A 20,514-nucleotide genomic window follows, 5' to 3' on the forward strand; every position below is an offset into this window, starting at 1 on the left:
AGCTTTAAGGCCCTGCCCCTAGGCCTGTAGTTAAAGGCCTAAACCACCTTGATCCTTGTGCACAACTGCTGAAGAAGTTCACTCCTCTGTACTATTAATGGACAAATATTTGCAGCTATGAGCGAACCAACAAATGCCAAGGTTTAATCTGAGACAGAGTTGCTTCAAAATGAAAAAAGTACATCAGTGTTGTGTCTTGTTGTACCCTGGAAGAGTTAAAGCTTCATGGGACCCAGTGACCCCCTACTACCTTTTGTTTTTGTGTTGAGCGTTATTGCACTTTGAAACTGAACACCAGTTCATACAGAAGGCCATACTTACAGAGGCCATAGAACCAATGAAGGGGTCTAAAGCAGTGAGGGCACCTCCAGCCATACAGATTCTTGTGAAAACAAGACAGAGGCAGTAAAGTGTTGATGAGACCACCAGACAAAAGTGAAGTGGCACATTCATCAGCAAGGCGTGAGAACAACTGGACATGTGAGAGACTGAAAGGGGTGACATTTGAGACTTTGAGTCCAGGTTTGAGAAGTTCTTGGCATACTTACATTCTCACTTAAGGTGTGGACATTTGATTGACAATAGAGACTCTGTGAGTCATTCTCAGAAGAAGAAATTGTGCTAGTCACCAGCAACGTGACTAATAAGATATTACAGACAGAAATAATCATCTACTTGTGAGCCTGCAAGCAACAAAAGCAATGTTGGGAATAAGAAACTAGACAACAGAATGAAAATGATCAAAACAAGCAATGGTAATGTGAAAATAAAACTTCCCAGCATACAGATAAAAGGTGCACTCATTAGGTTGCATAATCAATCACATGCATTAGCCAACTGCAATAAAGTCATAATCAAATAAAGTTCTTGAAAGGGCCCCAGGGGTCACCCAGAAAATAAACCAATCCGATTTGCTTTCACTCTGCGAGTTATCTCAGTCAGGAAATGTATCAGGATGATTGTGTTCATCATGTGTTTCCCACTATTACTACCCCACCTTCAGTAAGCTCAGCTGGAGCTTGTGTAACATTATACAAAGTAGTCATATCTAAGAAAATGAGGTGTTTTTTTAAAACAGTGTTGCTGAAATAGAGGTGATCCCTGTTGTGTGCACATTCAGAGGGATACCAGGACGAAATAAGAGTTATTATTCTCGTCATGTTTGGGAAACTGGACACTTTGAAAACATATCAGTAAAAGTATGATCCCTTTAAGAATTCCCAGATTGTACTCTTTGTTTACATAACACAAGGTGCGATCCATGAACCATGTGAGGTGGTAAAAGAGGAAGAATGTTGTCTAAAATCTGAATTCTTTGTTTCCCCACGAGGAAATTAACCTCAAAATATGTTCACCTGGTTTATTAAATAACTTTACATAACTATATGCAACACAAAAAAGTGAAAAACACTGGTTTAAAAACAGAGTTGTTAAGGAGACACCCCCCTGTACCAAGTGGAGAACAACGGAGTGGTACGTCCCGGCCCTGCTGCTGGCTGTTTTTGTATCTGCTTCAGAGCGGATTCAACCGCCAACTAAGTTACATTTTGCAATGTCACGCTAAAGAAGTTTGAGAGCAGTTTATCTACAGAAAACTGGATTTATGTGGGCACGTAGATATGCCGCTGGATCTGTGATATGAACTGACAGCGTGTTCGTATGTTGTTGTGTTTTTTAAAGGCAGTTCCCTGATTTATTTTTCAGCTGCTGTTATTACTGTATAGCTAACGTTTACACAGTAAAGCCAGAAGCCTCATGTTTTCGTTAAGCCAAGAGGAGCACTGCGCCCCGTCCAAAGACCCAGTTAAATACGGGGAGCTGGTGGTCCTAGGGTGAGTTGAGCCTTTTTTTGGCTTATATTTTGGGATGATATTACTTTTGTAAGCTGCTGTGTGTGTGTGTGTGTACACGGTTAAAGCGAGTGTTTATCTTGAGGAAGTTTCACAAGGGGGGACACTTACATAGCTACGTTTTCGTAATGACTTGTAAATTTTCAGAAATGTTGGTGTTACTCAAAGGTGGAAGACGATATTTATAGACGACACTTTGTATTTAGAAAAGAAAAAACGTCAAGCCCAGTGGGGAAATTCACGCGCTCACGTTACTCCACCAATGGGACACGTGCGCAATCAGAAATGTGTACGTTTTCGTTTCCAGAGTTGGTGGCGATGTTTCCTTTACTGATAACCTCATATGAAAGCTCAGCAGGCTTGCTACATGTGAACATACCGACGTATCACCAAATATACACGTTCAGGACAACTTTAGCAACCCTGCTGAAAATGAATCCCACACTCAGCAGCTCTGACCAGGGCGCCCTGTCCTACCTTAAAGTTGGATTCATGGGGTTTTAGGAATTCGGAAGTGTATATGGTCCCCTCCCCCCAACCCCCAGGGTTCTTCCTTTTTTTTTTCTTAAAAAAAAGAAAGAAGCTATCTGTAGCTCAACTTTACATCTGCGAGATACACGTCTTCTGAGGGCCTCTGCACATTTAAAGATGCTGAATTTGTAGATCAGCCCTACAAATCCCAAAACACATGGTCGATTTCCTCAGATGTCTTTAAAGTATGACTCATGATCTGTTGCTGCCAAGCTTTGGGACCACCAAAGAGGAACATCAACCTAGTAGTACATGAAGGGGATATGAATAAAATTCTTTTGTAATATCAGTGTTTATGGTGATATGGTGAATTAATTTGTGAAAATGTTGTGTTTTCATAGCCAGCTAGCCCAAAAAAAGAGAAGGTAATTTATCACATAGGTTCAAAAACATATAAAATGTTCATTGGCTTATTTGCCACAATACATTTAAGTAACTATCTCAAACTTTGACTAATTTTATATCATCTTACGGACTGTGAGAGCAGTTTTCTTTCATATAATTTTTTGACACGGTACTTTTTCCTGTAAAGTAGTGACCATAAGGCCCTGTGGTGACATTTACATCTTGTCTTTTTGTCACAGGTTTTAGTATTTTATGTTACAACACCACCAGAGTTTGGTTTTTTTTTTTGGTACACAACAGTAGCACACAAAATCAGTCGAGTACCACGTCTTGGCAGCAATTGTCTGGTCAGATTAATGATGTATATTTTGATTGATAGATCCTCATCTAACTTTTGTGAGTTTTAGATTTTACTTAATTTAGGAAAAGCTTGTGTTTAGACAGGTGTGTTTTTGTTAAAATTTACAAAGGTATTGATTTGATTTTGGTATCAATACTGAAAGTGGTATGATATTGGCAGTAGTATCAAAAATTCCAAGCGATACCCAGCCTTTATCTGTTCATGATTAACAAAAACATGTTAGTCACGTTAGTATACTTATCTCATCCTGTCACTGAGTAAAAACTGCTGTTTTTTTCTTCGTTTCTGTCAGAACTTTTTCAAAGCCACTAGTTTTTTTTTTGTTTTTTTTTTTTGTTGCTAGATTTATTAAGCAGGAACTGCAGCCAGTTATCATTTAAAAATAATCATGTTTATACTGATAAGCAGTCATGAGCAACGGCCACAACAGATGATGGAAAACACCTGTTGTGTCATCCGTGATTAGAGTTTGGCCAACGGTGCAGCGGACTTCTAATGAGCATGTTGAGATGTTTGTGCTGTGAGAATACAGCATTTGTTTGAAGCACTTGAAATGAGATGCTTATGAAGGCTGCACACAGAGCCATGGAGGACTGTGGTTTTTGTCCCTTGCCCTCCACCCATACACTCACAGTCATACTGCTTATTACAAGGGACAAAAAATGCTGACTGCTTATTACCCCGGGCTGAACATGTGGCATGTTTGAAGTCGATACTTTTGTTCTCTCTCTTGGCATAACGACACATTTGAATCAGATGTGATAGGGTGTATAATCACTGCTGTGACATCACATCCCATTGATAAAACTGATGGTAGACAAGATAGCTGACAGCATGGAACAAAGCTGGTTGGAGCAGCAGTCCCCTCACTGGTTTGCTGCCATGACCATGGTGGCTTTTATTACTTGCATAGCTGCACCCCATCTCTGCCTGGACAGATTGGCTTGTTGCTGGTCAGTGTGGAGGGATGGGAGGGGAAGGGAGGGGAAGGGAGGGTGGCGGCTGCATGGGTATCCTGGAAATGAAAGGATGGATTGATCAGGACCCAGCCTTTGCTTCTCCTCAGCTTCCTCTGTCCATTGTGGCTTGGAGACTGGGCCTATTGATTGAACTTTGTACATTTCTCCCTAAAGAACCGCTTGATAGGAAGTGTACAAATCAACTTGGGGACATCTTTGGTACTAACTGACACTGATTGTCGAGATGTTTTTTTTAATGGTAACTCTATTCATCCAAGAAAGTGAAGAGTCGCCTTTCTGGTCTCCACAACAAGGTCGGAGTGTAGGATGAGCTGCTGCTGTGTCAGTGTATTGTGTGTGCAGTCGTATCAGTCAGACAGAGATTTGGAGCTATGGCAGCTTGAATCTGAGTCATTTGACTGTTGCTCATCTCACTCACTGTGCCATTTGGCTGCCTCCTATGTAGTGATAATATCCCAGAGATGTACTTGAGGGCTGCACTTACAGTTAGTTGAGTTATTGATTCATCTGCCAATTATTTTCTCCTGAGCTGCAATAATTAGTCTATTTTTCAATTAAATATCAACTTTAGACTTAATCACCAACTATTTTGATAACCGATTCATTGATTGGAGTCATTAAAAAAATAATATTTATCCTTCATTACAGCTTCTCTAATGAGAATATTTTCTGGTTTCTTTAGTCTTCTATGACAATAAACTGAATATCTTGTATTTTAAAACTCTTTTTACTATGTTTTCTATATCTTAATTTTGTAATTATAAATGTTGTCTATATATTATATACCTGTCTTTTGAGGTACCAGTAGTTGTATTTTTCCTTACTTCATGGAGTTATTTTTAATCTCTCTTACCTTCTATTTTTTGATTATTATGGACCACAACATCAAGGCTAATTCCTTGTATGTGGCGGTCAATCTGTTTCTGATTCTGATCTTTGATTTGTGAGCAAAACAAAACATTTTGAGGATGTCATGTTGGGCTTTGTGAAAATTTGTCATCAACATTTTTCACTATTTCTGACTTTCTCTGACATTTTATGGAACAAAGAGATTAAATAATGATGAAAATATTCTTTAGTTTGCGGCCCTAATTTTCTTGATTAATCTGTGAATAGTTTTGTCTATAGAATGTCAGATAATAGTGGAAAATGAATGTAATTTTATGGTGATGTTTTCAAATGTCTCGTCCAAAATCCAAACATATTCAGTTAATTCACTTTTTTAATTAAGACCCAGAAATGCTTAAAATTCTTTCATTTGAGAAGCTGCAATAAGCAAATATTTAGCATTTTTATCTATTATATAAATAGTTGCTGATTAATTGTCTGTCTGTTGAATAATCAGCTGATGGTGCAGCTCTAATGTACTTGCACAGGCTGCAGTCTTCAGTGCAGCATAATCTGACCTCTGTGACCCTTTAAAGCCTCACCTTGCCTCTCTGACACGGCGATGAGAGTTAAAACTACTAAACATATCTCCTCCTCATTCTGTGAACACCAGCCTTTCATGTTAGCGTAAGAGGTAGGAGGTGCTGTTGGCTCATTAGTGCAACCCTGGCGGATAGGTGATACGCCAGAGTCTCTAATCCCTGCTCCTAAATATTGGAAGGTAAATCCGCTGTCTGCCTGGCACAGGTCAAAAGGGAAAGCTAACACAATTAGTGGGAGCGCAGCATTAAAGAGCCTGTCCAAGCCGATGTGACGGTGCCGGTTCCTAAGTGACAGAATATTGTTCCTCTCTGTAATGATGAATAAAAGAAGGCATGTGTGTCATTTCTTCACTGATTCAGGGTTGTAGTCTGCATTTAGAATTCATCATGGCATAAATGCTGAGCTGCAGAGAGCGTATCATCTGTTTGTGTACTATATGTGGGACATCCATGCACAGGCACCATAAATACACTTGTATCCAGCAGATTGGCCTTCTAAAGTAGGTAGAAATGTTGAAAATATATCGGCCTCACTGCGCTTTATTTAGGTGGAAAGTTTCTAGGACAAGTTCGTTGAAATTGGAGTATAGAGTCGGCACACTGTAATAGCTTCATTAATGTGAAATGATCTATATATTTATCCCATACGCATCTACATCAGGATCAAAAGTTTCATAGCAAATGTTTTTTTCATTTTGATGTGCCCTCTGTCCTGCACCTGATGTTTTTTGAGAGTAACATGTGAAAACAATGAATAGCTGGATTCTCTTTGCAGTGGTGAATGATTGAACATTTTTACAATATTAGCACAATCTTTGTACTTCCATTTTGTCATTTTGTCCTCCTGCCGTCAGAGCATTGGTTGTAGTTTTGTCCACAGTGCCTCTCGAGCTCTCTGTGGGTGGCTTGTCCTACAGGCCAGCTTTATGCACTATGCTGACTGGGACCATGTGTTTCCAAGCCTGGCCAGCCGTGTGGAGACATGGGACAGGTGGGCTAGCTTGGGAGGGGAGGTTGGAAGGAGTAGAAGGAGGCTCTTGTTTTCTACCGTTACGTTTGTGTGGAAACAAAGAGGAGAAATTGTATGTTGCGTAGTGATTGGCAGAGTTGATGCAAATTCTGAGGCTTTTAATACAGATATTTCCTCTGAGCAAAGTGTCTGTTCAGCACACTGTGGTTACGTGGGAGTGTGCAACAGAAGGTCTGTGTGTTGGATGGGAGTAGAGCATGGGGTGTCCCAGCTGTAGGAACCAGCTGGTGGGTGGGGAGAGGACCAGTCTTACCGGAAGGAGCTTCTTCATTCACAAGGAGCAGCCTAGGCTAGGCGCCTCGCAGCGCAAAAAGTGGAATCTGGTATTGAGAAGTGAAAACAGCACACTGTCAGAAGCTCCTCCAGTCATGCTGAGGCTTTTTAAATTGAGTGGGTTAAAGCTTTCCACGTCGTCGTAAAAAACACACAGCTACGAGAGAATGTGTTTTAGTCATGCGAGTCACTTCTCCAGCCAGACTCTGCTTTCCCAGAGAGGTAGCAAAACCTGACGTGCATCTTAAAAGCTGCTCCTGCCTGGGACACGGGGCAAAAAAGAACAGCTGCAGTTTACTCAGGGCTGGCTCACTGAAATAGAAGTACCAGAGTGTATTATGTAATAATAGACATTATCCAAGGTAACGCTTAGATTGCTAATAGGGTGCATTAGATTGCCAGTGATGTAATGCGTGGCAAAGCTCCTTTTCAACACATGAATGTTTCTAATTCTCCATGTTTACTTGTTGTATGATTACGAGAATTTTGCCTGTAAATCTCATTAGACGCATCCTATTGCTTCTACAAAAAACGTTTGCTTTTTCTTTACAAAAAAAAAATTCAACTGTGAATTTGCTTTCCCCCACCCTTCTACCCCCCTCTGTGACAGGTATAATGGCTCCCTGCCCAATGGAGATCGGGGTAGACGGAAAAGCAGATTTGCGCTATACAAGAGGACCAAAGCCAATGGTGTGAAGCCAAGCACTGTTCACATCCTCAACACACCCCAGGCCAGCAAGGTACAGAGCAGATCAGAGGATGAATGAATGATTACTGCATGACTCAGCAGGGACAAACAATTGCATTCTTGTCTTTTGATGTGTATATTTTAGAAAAAATATTCATTATACGTATGCACATGAATTGACGACTAATTTTTCTACATGTGTCGTTTGGACTGTAGTCAGTAGGGTTGATATTGTGACTGAAGATAGCGGTGCCTCAGTTGAAGAAGAATCCAGAGGAAAAAAACAACATAAAACAAACTTTTTGAGAGCAGCAGACTGTTTACTCAATGATTTCAGTAGCTCGTGGAACTCGCTGTAAACCCCCTTTACATTATTGTTGGCAGACCCTAATGTTGACATTTCCAGTACAATAACTGTAGTTCTTAGCCGGGCCTCATAGCTTTTCTTTGCACCAGCTTGCCTGCCAGAAACTGCCCCATCCAGTATAACATGTCTGCATTCCTGCCTGTGGTTCCCAAGCTAAACTGCTAAACAAGCCAGAGGACCTGCTTACCTCTGCAGCTCTCAGAGGCTAATATTCCAGACATTTTCTGGCCGTTTAGCTCCCTGTGGCCGAAGCCTCCCCCTGGATCAGGTTACTCTCACCTTGTGGAACTTGACTCTTGATATCAGCATAGATGTTTTTTTTGTTTTACTTTCTTCTGTAACTGAGGCTTTTTCATTGGAGCGACTGTGCATCACTTCAGTTTGAACTGCGGTGCTCTATCAAGCTACAGCTAAATGTTTCTACTGCCCCACACTGTTTTTTTGTGTGTTTTTTTTAACTGCACAGCACAACAAAGCAAAGGCCGCCTATTTTTACACAACAAGTCCGTTTCAGAGATGAGAACCACTCTGACCTTCTTCCCCTTTTGCCACTGTTCCTCTCTGCCACCATGTTACCAAGCCCCGGGATAAGGAGGGTGAGCTGAGGAGGAAGTTGCTGCAGTTGGCTGACCCTCCACTCCCAGCTGTACACATGGTCAAAAATAGCCATTCCTTAAGAAACAAGGAGGGCGGTGAGCTTAATTAGAGGAAGGCCTTCCTTTTGCGTAAGCAGTCAAGTGAACAAAGTCATCTACCCTTTACATATATATATGTATTTTTATTTTCTACAGCAGTCCCCTAGCCTACTTTGTTCCCTCACAGTGTAGCAGTCTCATACAAATAAACCGAGAATGCAGAGAGGGAAAGCTCACGTGTCTGTGCACACTCTGGTGTTCATGACAGATAATGAGGAGCTCCCGTGATGCCACTGCCTGCCTCCTATTGAAATCCTGCCCCTGATCTCTAATCTCCCCACTTGATCTCAATTACTGCGTTTATGCATTTCTGATTGTTTGCACTGACTTTCCTTTCGGGGGTTGGACATTTGGGGCATTTTTATTTTTACTCCTTCAACGGAGGGGAGGGCGTGTGTGTGTGTGTGATATTTTTAAGGTGGTGTTGTGCTTGTAAAAATATATCTTTCTGTTTTGGAGTGTGTACAAACTTGTTTTAGCCGTCGGAACAGGTGGAGCACCATTTGTTTGTAGTGGCGCAGTCGAGACAAGACTGCATGTGATGATGACATTTGTTCCCGTCTGTCTCTGATGTTACAGCAATGTGGCAGCACTGATGACCCACTTTCTCTTTCTCTCTCCCTCTTTCCCTCATGCATGTGACAAAAGGCGAGGGGGGTGGAGGGGGGTTGGGTGTTTGGGAAATAGAATTCGCAGATTAAAGCAGGATGATAGTGGCATGTGGTAAAGTATTGATGGGAGCTGGGCCTGAGTGGCTTTAACCCACCCTCCCTCCCTCACTGCACTGAGGGAGATCAGCTGATAGGCGAGGTTGTGTTAGCTGAGTCCAGTGGGCAGTTTATGGTCACTGTCATAGGAGTGTTACTTCACACACTCTTTATTGTTCCTCTTCCAGAAACTCCTGCCCCCAGATCTTTACTGTCACTTAGTATAATGAAGTCTTTTGCCTGAGAAAAAATAAGTTGTAAATAACAGGGTGAAAAGGAAGACAAATACATTTTGTTCCAACTAGCACAGTACTTGTTGTTGTATCTGAGGATGTGACTCATCAATTGAATGCCATGCATTTTAATAGTGGTGTTGCTTTTGCCCTGGTGTGTAATTTAATCTCAGCAAACCGATGCAATGATTGCATAAGGCATTTGGTTGAGTATTTCCTGTTTGTGAACCTTTAGCACTCTCAGATCCAGTGTTAAAGCCACAAACCCAGATATCAAAAGGCTTTCTTCTGACTTCACCGTGACGCAAAACAATAAAAACACTCCTTTGTTGTTTGTGTGCTTACTTAATCGTTAAAAGTCTGTGTTTTTTTGTGTGTATGTGTTTCATATGATAATAGAACATGTAGCGTTCCTGTGTGTGTGTGTGTGTGTGTGTGTGTGTGTGTGTGTGTGTGTGTGTGTGTGTGTGTGTGTGTGTGTGTGTGTGTGTGTGTGTGTGTGTGTGTGTGTGTGTGTGTGTGTGTGTGTGTGTGTGTGTGTGTGTGTGTGTATTAAGTTGCTCATTTGTTATATTTCAGGCTGTGAACTGTAAAGGCCAGCACAGCATCTCGTACACACTATCCAGGAACCACACGGTAGTGGTGGAGTACAGCCATGACAAAGACACGGACATGTTTCAGGTAAAAGCCAGTTCAGTTTTTTCCCCCCTTCCTAAACTTTACTTTTATGTGTGCTGTCAACTGTTCTGTCCGTAGCGTTAATCTGAATGTACAGCAAGGAGATGATGACTGGAGGGAAGTGAACACTGCAGACACGTGCTTCACATTCAGCTCTTTTATTGTGTCCATGTGTCTATGAACAACACAGAATAAATGGAAACACAGGCGCAGCAGAGAAGGGAGAGACCTTTCAAAAAAAAAAAAAGGAATTTTCAGGACTATTTCAGATGAGGAAAAAAAGAGGAAATGAAAGGGGGAAACGCTTATTTTTACCTCTGTTTGTTCAGCTTGAGAACTGTTTGGACATTGTTGAACTCCTCAATCTGCTTAAAATAAGCCTGAAATATTATTTTTTGTAAAAACAGAAACTTGTTTTATCAGTGCATCGTTGAAGTTAATCCAACTTGCTTCTGTCTGAAATGCGGTGTACCAAAGTGTGTAACGTCTTGTAACGTAAAGTCTTTTTGTTACCACACAAACACACAGAAATAAGAACTGGTGTGCCATTATTTGAATCTCAAACCACCACAAAATGGCCAGAAAGCTGAAAAGTTCATACGCCTGCATCCATGCCCGTGTATTGCCGAGAGGAGACAAGAAACCATGCACTGATTCAGCATATCAATTATTTGTTGCATTTGTCGACAACAATGTAATTACTGTGTTGCTTTTTTAGATTGGGCGTTCCACTGAGAGTCCCATAGACTTTGTGGTGACCGACACAATAGCAGGAGGTCAGGAGGGAGAGGAGACTCCCATCACACAGAGCACCATCTCCCGTTTTGCCTGCCGAGTTGTCTGTGAGCGCAACCCGCCCTTCACTGCTCGTATCTATGCAGCCGGGTTTGACTCTTCCAAGAACATATTCCTCGGGGTAATTACTAGTTTGTTTACCACGAAAGATGTACAGTATCTCTATTTACTCTGCTCTCTTTCTAGTTTGTTTCTTTAAATTTATAACTTGTAATCAGATAAACATAAGTAATTTCTGTCATTGGCAGTGTTATATAAAAGTATGTAAAAAAGCCAAACAGCACATCGGTTTGCATCATCATCTGCTCTGTGTCGCCTACAGGAAAAAGCTGCAAAATGGAAGAACCCTGACGGTCACATGGACGGCCTGACAACCAATGGCGTACTGGTAATGCACCCTAAGGGCGGGTTCACGGAGGAGTCCAAGCCTGGCGTATGGAGAGAGATCTCTGTTTGTGGGGATGTTTATACTCTGAGAGAAACCCGCTCAGCACAGACCCCAGGCAAACTGGTCAGTAGCTCCGTACATACAGTGTACACATACTGTAGTGACACTGTGATGTCATTGAAGAATTGCAGATTATTAAGAAGATGTTTAATAATGCAATGTGGTTGTGATGGTTACATGCACAGAGTGAAGTTAATGTCTGTTACGTCCTCTTCAGGTGGAAATTGAGAGTAATATACTGCAGGACGGCTCCCTGGTGGATCTATGTGGAGCCACTTTGCTGTGGCGCACTGCAGAAGGCCTCTTTCACACTCCCACCCAAAAGCATCTGGAGGCTCTCAGGCAGGAGATCAATGCGGCACGGCCCCAGTGTCCTGTAGGCCTCAACACACTCGCCTTCCCCAGCATGCAGCGCAGCCGCGCCCTCTCCTCTCTGGAGGACAAGCAACCTTGGGTCTACTTAGCGTGTGGCCATGTGCATGGTTACCACAACTGGGGCCACCGTGCAGAGCAGGAGCATAACGCTCAGCGAGAGTGTCCCATGTGCCGGGTGGTCGGGCCCTACGTGCCACTCTGGCTGGGCTGTGAGCCGGCCTTCTACGTGGACACAGGTGCACCGACGCATGCCTTTGTTCCATGTGGACACGTGTGCTCTGAGAAGTCAGTCAAGTACTGGGCGGAGATCCCTCTGCCCCATGGCACCCACGCCTTTCACGCCGCCTGTCCCTTCTGTGCCACCCAGCTCAGCCTCACTCAGGGCTGTTCCAAGCTAATCTTCCAGGGCCCAGTGGACTGAGCTGAAGGTTCCTGCTCTGGCGGACAGATTAGACCAGAATGCCAATATGCTGTGAAACTGTTCAGATTATTTTGTGCTTTCTTTTGTTCATGTACGCCAGCTGTGGGAAGGAGTCAGTCTTCTCAAACTCTGGTCATATACTCTGGATTCCACACAACAGAGGGCCATTAAAGATTGTTCAGGACCTTAGCTGTCTGGATGGCAACAGTGGGATACAGAGATGTGCAGCACACTGGACCACAGATGCCTGGCTCCTCCAGAATGAAATACTGTTTCAGCTGTCCTGCCAACCAACCGCTTTAAACAAGACTCCAGCGCAGGGCTGTTTTAACCACAATGGCTGCTGGTTTTCGATCAGAGGGCTGTAAGATTAAGGTTGTAGAATGAATTAATTGTTTTTACTCTCATGAAATAGACTGAACCAGGTAACAATGAGCAGGTGTAGTTTGAGTCTTTTGGGAAGGAGAAAGAGGGGGAGGGTTTATAGTCTAGTTCCTGGTGGATCTGAGAGTTTTTACAGAGCCAGACAGCTGGACTGTTGGCTGGGAGAAAAGCCAGGAGAAACTTGGCGTCTAATGCCTAAACTACTTAAGTGCTCCCCATTGGCCTTTCGGCCCCTTAACCCCTAATGACATCAAGATCATGTAGCTCTCCAGGGGGGGCTTCCATTTGCTGAACAAACCTTGAGGGAGGGGGAAAAAGACTTTTTTTGTGTGTGTGTACAGAGATATAATCCAGTGCCTCAAATCCCATTCAATTTTGGGATTGTTTTTAATAGATGAAAGATATTTTGTTGAAGGCAAAGGGAGAGATAGTTTTGCATACAGATGTAAGGAAATGACAACCCACATGGATTCGTCTCCACGTTTTTATCTGACAGAAGACATATTTTACTACACTGAGGCCCTTGTACTGTTTTGTAATGCAAATGTTAATATATTTTTCTCCTGCATAAATAATGTGTGTGAGAATGTTTTGAGTGTGGGTGTGCGTGCATGTGTGATTGTGTGTGTGTTTGTGTGCGTGCGTGCGTGTGTGTGTTTGTGTGTGTGTGTGTATTGTGTGTGTGTGGGTTGGACTGTGTGGGTGCCCTTGGGCTTTTGTTTAAATCGCCCTGCATCATTTCACCCCCCAATCCCCTATGCTAAGATCTCCACCCACCACCCAAAAACACTACCAGAGAGAACACATTAATTAAACCAACCTTGCAGGGTTTGACAATGAATGTACTGAAATACATCAACTCACTGGTGGTGCTTTACCCTTCTATTATAACATTCACTTTCTCCATGACTGTGCTGTTTAAAGGTATAGATAAGGCCTATTCGCAGTTAAAGACTATTGGAACTGCACAACCATTTGCATCAATCACACCTGTGTCTCTGTCCCACACACGTACTGTATTCAATCTGCACTGTTGTTAGCTTTATCCCATGCTGGGTCTGATCCAATGATTTGTACGCCGTCAAACCTGGGCACAGTCTCAGCAGCATCCAGAGATTATACCAAATATAAGGAGGAGCTGTTTGTCTCTCTACATGCAAGATGTAACGACCACTCTCTCCAGCCCAAAGTGTTTCTCTAAACAATCCCTAAACCCAAACTGCTGCTCTGGTGGAATGTTGACAGCTCTGGATTACAGTCAAGGCTGCTCAGTTGCACGCACCAGCTTCATGGGAATAATGATATTATCACACACAATGCCAAATTTGGTAAGTTCTATTGTGTGTGGATGAGTCAAGTTGGGAAGAAAACTAGCAGATGAATCGAAAACTAAAGAATCTGGGACAAATCAGTGCATTCTTCTGTGATGTTCGCTCATCAGACTGTGCCCATATGTAGCTAGAGTGTAGTCAAAGGCATTAATTCTGCCACTAGTTTATCAAAAACTGAGCATTAAACTTATGAGATGTTGAGAGTGATTTCTATTAATAGTATACACATTTTCATTTTGCAGAATTCTGAATACAATTCAGAATTATTGCTGAGGGGCTCTAAAAGAAAGATATCATCTCAACAGCAATTGTGTTTCCTTTTTGGTTCCTTCCTAAGAGAAAACATACTTAACATTCTTAAAAGTATCAGCAGCATTACACTCAGCTCACAGGTCAGAGCGTTTCTGAATCTCTTTATTTCTTCAGATTTTATGTAACAGCACGGGGTCAAGTACTAAACCACATACCGTACAGTAGCATTCCTCTCTAACACTTTCAGCTCAAACACTGTGCCCGTTGCTTAAGACCGTGTTCTGTTAACAGCTGCAGAGTAGCTGCCTCAAACATTCCTCCTTGGTAAACATGGGTGGGGCCCTCAGTTCACCCAAGGGCTTGTTCTATGATTTTGTCTCCAACAGGAACTCTGTACACAAGCCATAGAACGCACTGATGATCCCAATGCCTCCTTTGCAAAGAATAAAATATTTTTTAAAAATAACTCAGAGTGAAGTGGTGGTGTTTCAGATTGTAGGCCTGACTGTCGAGTAACATTTTCTACTTGTCATAGATAAAGCACTGCATCACCGAGAGCGATTCAGTGATTTTAAAAAGGTACGCTTAGGGGATGAAGATTTGTTCCTTGTATTGTGGATACTGCCTTTGAACTCCAGATGTCTCAGCTGTGTTCACACAACATAGCAGTAATCACACAGTTACATATGTGTTTCATCATTCCTCTGTACAAGCTATCTCAGTAGCCAAAACAGCTCTGGATTTTGATCACTCTATCAAAGAGCATTTTCAAGATAAGGTCCCAACATTTTTCTTGAAGTCTGTTTTATTCACATTTCATATTATATGCTATCAGCCACATCTTAATATTTACCATAGAAAATGAATGTATGAGCAACATTCTCGGTGTTCAGTAGGGTGTGTAGTTTCCTCCTTAAGCCACAGGAGGGCACTACCTCCTCAACAATAGAGATGTTGGCAATATGCCCAACACACAAGTGAGCCTGCAGCTTCCAGTAGCCAAAAACACAGAGCAAAGAAATACAAGTTTGATGTTTATTATGAGGAAGACTCAGTGGAAATACATCACAAACACATATGACACTACAGAAATTGAATTAACTAAATAAGCACGCCTATGGATGCCTGAAAATCCTCTGTATGTGTAATTATGCTACCAGAAAAGATGTATGTAGGCTGTTTAGTTGGACAGATGCTGATTAATCTACACTCCTCAATATGTGTTTGCCTTTGTACTTTTTCAAATTAATTATACGGTTCTCAGATTTATTTCAGATTAAAATCCTGCATCATAATAAGACAGGGTTGACAAATATGCACAGTATATATATATATATATATATATATATATATATATATATATATATATATATATATATATATATATATATATATGTGTGTATATATTTAAAAAAAAAAATATATATATATATATTTTGCACGATGATAATGACATTTTCCATCATTGGCATGTGACTTCATCTCCGCTATAATAAGGGCACATGAAAGGGATTTAAATACATAACATGTCAGTTAGGCATTTAGTGAGGAATGGAGCTGTGGGATGCCATGCTTCCTAATTAACATTTCCGCAGTAGATGTGAGATGGGTTCATATGTCTGCACACTTGCCTGTTTTTCTGAATGACAGAAGAGACACTGAAGGTGACAGCATGCTAATTTTGAGATCACTTGGTGGCTCCCCTGCCTTAAGCAGGGCAGGGTTATGCAAATAAAGTGGAATGATACAATATTTTCTTCTCTTGAACCAGCTTCCTGGATGAAAAAGTGAGGTTCATGAGCTGTACTGATGCTGGTCTCTGTAATAAATTGACGCAGGTGATAATGGCACTCCGATCATCACCTTTTTTGATCCCAATTAACCTATACCAGATGCTTTGCAAGGCCTTTTCACAGCCATGAAACTCAATTTTATGAGATCATATTTTCAGCTGCATCAACTGCGTTACAATTGTACGAAAATTCTTACATGTGAGATTTATTGCCATGTAGGTGAGGCTGTACCCTCTATGAAATTCCTCATGTTTATGGAGATGATATACGGTTCTCAGGCTCCTGACAACCTCAACACCCATCCTACAGCATCAAAGCAATACTGGAGAAACACAACCAGAAACAAAAAGGGCATCCTAAACTGTCCATCTTTCTCAAAACTACACCTTTTTTCCTTTTTAATAAGTAGGGAACAGAAAAAGGTGGACAAAATGCTTACCGTTGACCTTTGGCCTCAATATTTGCTTATAGAACAATGTTAGTGTTGAGACATGATTTGTCACATAGTGTAAACTACTGATATGAATAATTTGTTAGGGTTACTTTTTATTTAAGGATATGTCTTTCACAAATTATAAGTATAACAAAGGTGAGCTGGACATTGTGATAAGCAGTGACCTATATAGTTAGAATATTGGAATAATATAGAGTATAAGTTAAGGAATGTAATTTGGAGGATCATAGTCTGATTTATGAGCTGAGAAAATTCTGCATGAAACCCCCCAAATACTATTTAGATGGTCTGTCAAATGTCAAATAATTCTCTGGCAATTTCTTTAGAAAGTCACTCAGAAGTTGAATTAGATTGGAGTTTTTCTCTTGACAACAAGCAAGTCTGAAATATAATGTTCACAAGCTGTCACATAGCACTTGACACCTTTAAGTAGCTGCATTTAAAGGGTTGAGCCTTGTTTCATGTTTCTTTGCATCCTATGTGCCCTGAGACCTAATATGTGAAATGCCACAGGTGGCTGCGGGCCGTGCGCCAAGCTATCAGCAGGACACCTTAGCTGGCAAGTTGAAGGCTGTGATATTTACCTCAATTACCCAGTGTGCAACTGAGGCAAATTATATGCAGATCATCATCTGTAAATAAGAGATAGTGCTCTTCCCCCTCGCGTAAATTAAGTAACAACACATACAACCCTCGGAAGCAAACACAAGACGCATTTGTCTCATTGGTTTTTAACTTGCCAGATTTCTTTATCTTCAGGCAAATTGGACTGCCATGGCACGATGGCACATATTGGACGCTGCAGTTAATTCCTCACTATTTCTGTCTTGTGCAGTTAGTCACTATTTGTTGAGGAGAATTTCTTATCAATTATATACATTAAACAGTTATTTGGCATTAAAATGGGTCCACCTTTCTTTATCCAGGCCCAAGGTCAAATACCTCACACAGGACTCTCACTTTTGACAATTTGATTTTGTTTTTTCTGCTTTAGCTTTCGGCAAGCTTTGCAGCAGTAACTTTACACAATTCAAGCTGTATGCAGTGCAGTTTGAAGAGGATTACGATTATATCAGGCCTATTTACTATTTCATGTGGCTCTTGATGATACTTTGTACTCAGCCTACTCAGCTTATTACTCTCTCAATGAATAACAAATGAGTTGTCAAATAAAAGGCAAATAAACACGGCCTAAAGAGAAGCTGATGCAAATATTTTATTAGAACATATGAAGGGAAAAATAGGTTTGGGAAAATCAAGCATTAAAGTGGGACAGTGTCTACATCTTTGAGGCCGTGATGCCCTCTTTCTCCGATTTGCTCTTACAGACGCACATGTGGCGTCTTGCCTACTCATCCAAACAAGGGGGCAAATTACTTTAATTATGGAGTAATTGCAGAGTCTTGTGTTAATTAAATCTTTATCAGTTCAAGTAAGTGGATTGCTCCCACATGGAAACCATGCAGTGATGTGCTGTCTTGCTTCCACCCCCCCTCCTGCTCTGTCTAAATTTTCCTCCAACGCCACACTCCGAGACCATCTTTTATTCACAGTCTCACCCGACTCTCCCTCTCCCTCACCCCTGGGTCTCACACTGAAATGATTGGGATTAGTGTCATTGGGGAAGGGGGTTGTTTTACCAACTCTGTCAGTAGCCAGCTGTTTCTTAAAAATACCATAACAAACATGATAGCACCGGCGCGAGGGAGTGTCCTCCGCTGGAAAATGAGATACAAGATTTATCTTAGGTTCCTGGTGTTTGACAAAATTGAATCCTCTCATTTTAATTGCTCTCGACTAGGTGTGCTGCTCCAGGCGATGGAAACAGGAGCTCCATATGTTGTCCCTTGTTCTCTTCAGACTATTATGCTCCATTGTGCAAAATGCCGATTATGATTTGCTTTATCCTTGTCATCTATCTTATTTAGGATCATTTAGGTAGCCACATGTTACAAAGGAACAGCAGTCCGCCTTGTTATTACGTGTATTTGAGTCCCCTGCTTCTTGTAATGAGAACAGGATCACAGAGGAGAATTAATCTCTCTGAAGACTTATTCACTGGTTCAAGGCCTCACTATGTTTCATAGGAAATTCAGGAAAATTGGCTTGTTTTGTTGATTTTTGTCAGCATTTGATGTAAGACTTGAAATACTTATACACTCGCCATGTGTCTTTCAGCTTCCTATTTGCAGTCTTTTCCCACTACAATGCAAAATGGTTTTCTGAATGGAGGAGAGAGGGATTTTGCATGATGTGAGGTATTGCCCTCTAACAGAATTAATTTTCCTCACACTGACAACACAATTTACTTGACACACATTATCACAAAAATGAATGCCAGTAAAACAACATCTTTAAAATCCAAATGAAGTTTTTTACAGTCTGCTGTATCATAATGTGACAGCAGTGTTGTTATATTGTTAATTTTTTTAACCTTTGTTAATCCAGGGAAAGTCAATTTAGAGTGGTTGCTATTTTGCAATCCCTGCATCACAAGTGTACCAATGCAAATAACACAAGATTTTTTTATTCTTTGCTTTGCGTCTGCAGTTTGTGAATACTGGCTTGTGGACATTCAACTGTTTACCAGAGAGAATGTTTATAGGACGATGAATGGGTGTAATATGGCTGTGAAGCAGATTCAAAAGGGCTTAACTGGATTACACCTCATTTCAAGGATGCTTAAGGTAAGATTAAAACAGATATGTGGTAAGTGAGGAAAATACAAAATCAGATAGATTGAATTTCGCTCAGTGGTCTTGTAAACCACATTCTCATGCATGCATGCCTGTCCTGTGTGTACTTGTGAGGCACGTGTGTATGAGAAAATCATGTAGATTGTTACTTTAAAAAAACATACACACATTTCAAACAACAGAGTTTTGCTCAGTTGGACCGTCACAATTCACCATTAATGCCCTTTCTTATCTCATGCTACAAATCCCCAGAGCTGGAATATTAGAACTCTCTAATCACACACACTGGCACACACTGGGTGTGTGTGCATTCAGTCCAACACCACTCATACACACACACGCACGCAAAGTCACACACCTCACATACAATCTGAAAAGATAATGAATTTAATACCACTGCTATTACAGCCAACTAATGTTTGTTAATAGCCTGGTGCCATATGGAAGCAGGGCCTCAGCCTTGTGGGTAATTCCTCTCTTTGGACAAGCTGTCAATAAAAAGGCCTTGCATTTTCTGGATGCACGGGGTGGGGGTGGGGGGGCTTGGAGGATGTGCTTAATCCAGCAGACTCTCTAATGATTCCTCTGTGCCTCAAATAGGAGCTACAGGCCTCTGCGAATATGCTTGCAGCTGCGTTTTATCTTTCCCATCAGAGCTGAAATGTGTGTTCATATTAACACTCCATTGAGCGTTTCTGCATATGCTGTTCAGTTTAGCTGGGTGCAAGACTTTGGCTTTCTATGGAGGGTGGGGGGGTGGGGTGGAGGGAATAGAATGGAAGTGGAGGTTTTAGAGAGAAGACTTCATGACGTGCCCGATTACCCCCCACCCCACCACTCCTCTCCTTTTTTCTCCACCTCCCCAAATTCACTCCATCTCCTCCCCACATCCCTCTGCCAGCGCTGCAGCCCAGCGGATAACCAAGCATGGATTAGCAGTGACATCACACTGAAGAGATGGCTGAGCCCAAGTGTGAGGAAGGGTGAGTACTTTGGTGTGTGTGTGCGTGTGTTAGATGGTGTGTGAGCGTTATGTGTGTGTTCAAGACTGATTAGACGGTGAGGGTGGTAGTGAGAGGGAAGCGAGGATTAGAGAGCCATCTGAGAGTTGGCTAGGTGCTGACACCACTCCACCTCACCAACGGCTCAATTTACTGAGGGATCAGACTCATTTATAGTGGGCTGGGATTATTATCAGTTCAATAGGGCAATTTCTTTATTACAGTCACCCTTCAACCTGTGAAATATGGACACTTGTGAGACATTTATGGGTGCATGTATCTTGTTTCAGTCATAATCTAGTGCTTTCCTGCTACAATTAATTGTGTATTAGCAGCAGGTGCATTGACAGCTTTATTATGATACTCTTACTACAAAATCTAAATGTCATTTGTCAG

General features: G+C 41.6%; 1 protein-coding gene across 1 annotated transcript; it reads left to right on the forward strand.

The window, feature by feature from the left end:
- The first annotated feature begins 1,545 nt into the window (after positions 1-1,545).
- Positions 1,546-14,640, forward strand: peli2 (pellino E3 ubiquitin protein ligase family member 2). Its single transcript, XM_062440265.1, has 6 exons — positions 1,546-1,832; positions 7,411-7,540; positions 10,070-10,171; positions 10,887-11,084; positions 11,286-11,474; positions 11,629-14,640. The coding sequence occupies exons 1-6, from the start codon at positions 1,756-1,758 to the stop codon at positions 12,205-12,207; spliced, it is 1,275 nt and encodes a 424-aa protein (XP_062296249.1). The 5' UTR covers positions 1,546-1,755; the 3' UTR covers positions 12,208-14,640.
- Positions 14,641-20,514: the final 5,874 nt, after the last annotated feature.

Source organism: Scomber scombrus, chromosome 19, assembly GCF_963691925.1.
Source record: "Scomber scombrus chromosome 19, fScoSco1.1, whole genome shotgun sequence".
In the NCBI taxonomy this organism is placed as follows: Eukaryota; Metazoa; Chordata; class Actinopteri; order Scombriformes; family Scombridae; genus Scomber; species Scomber scombrus.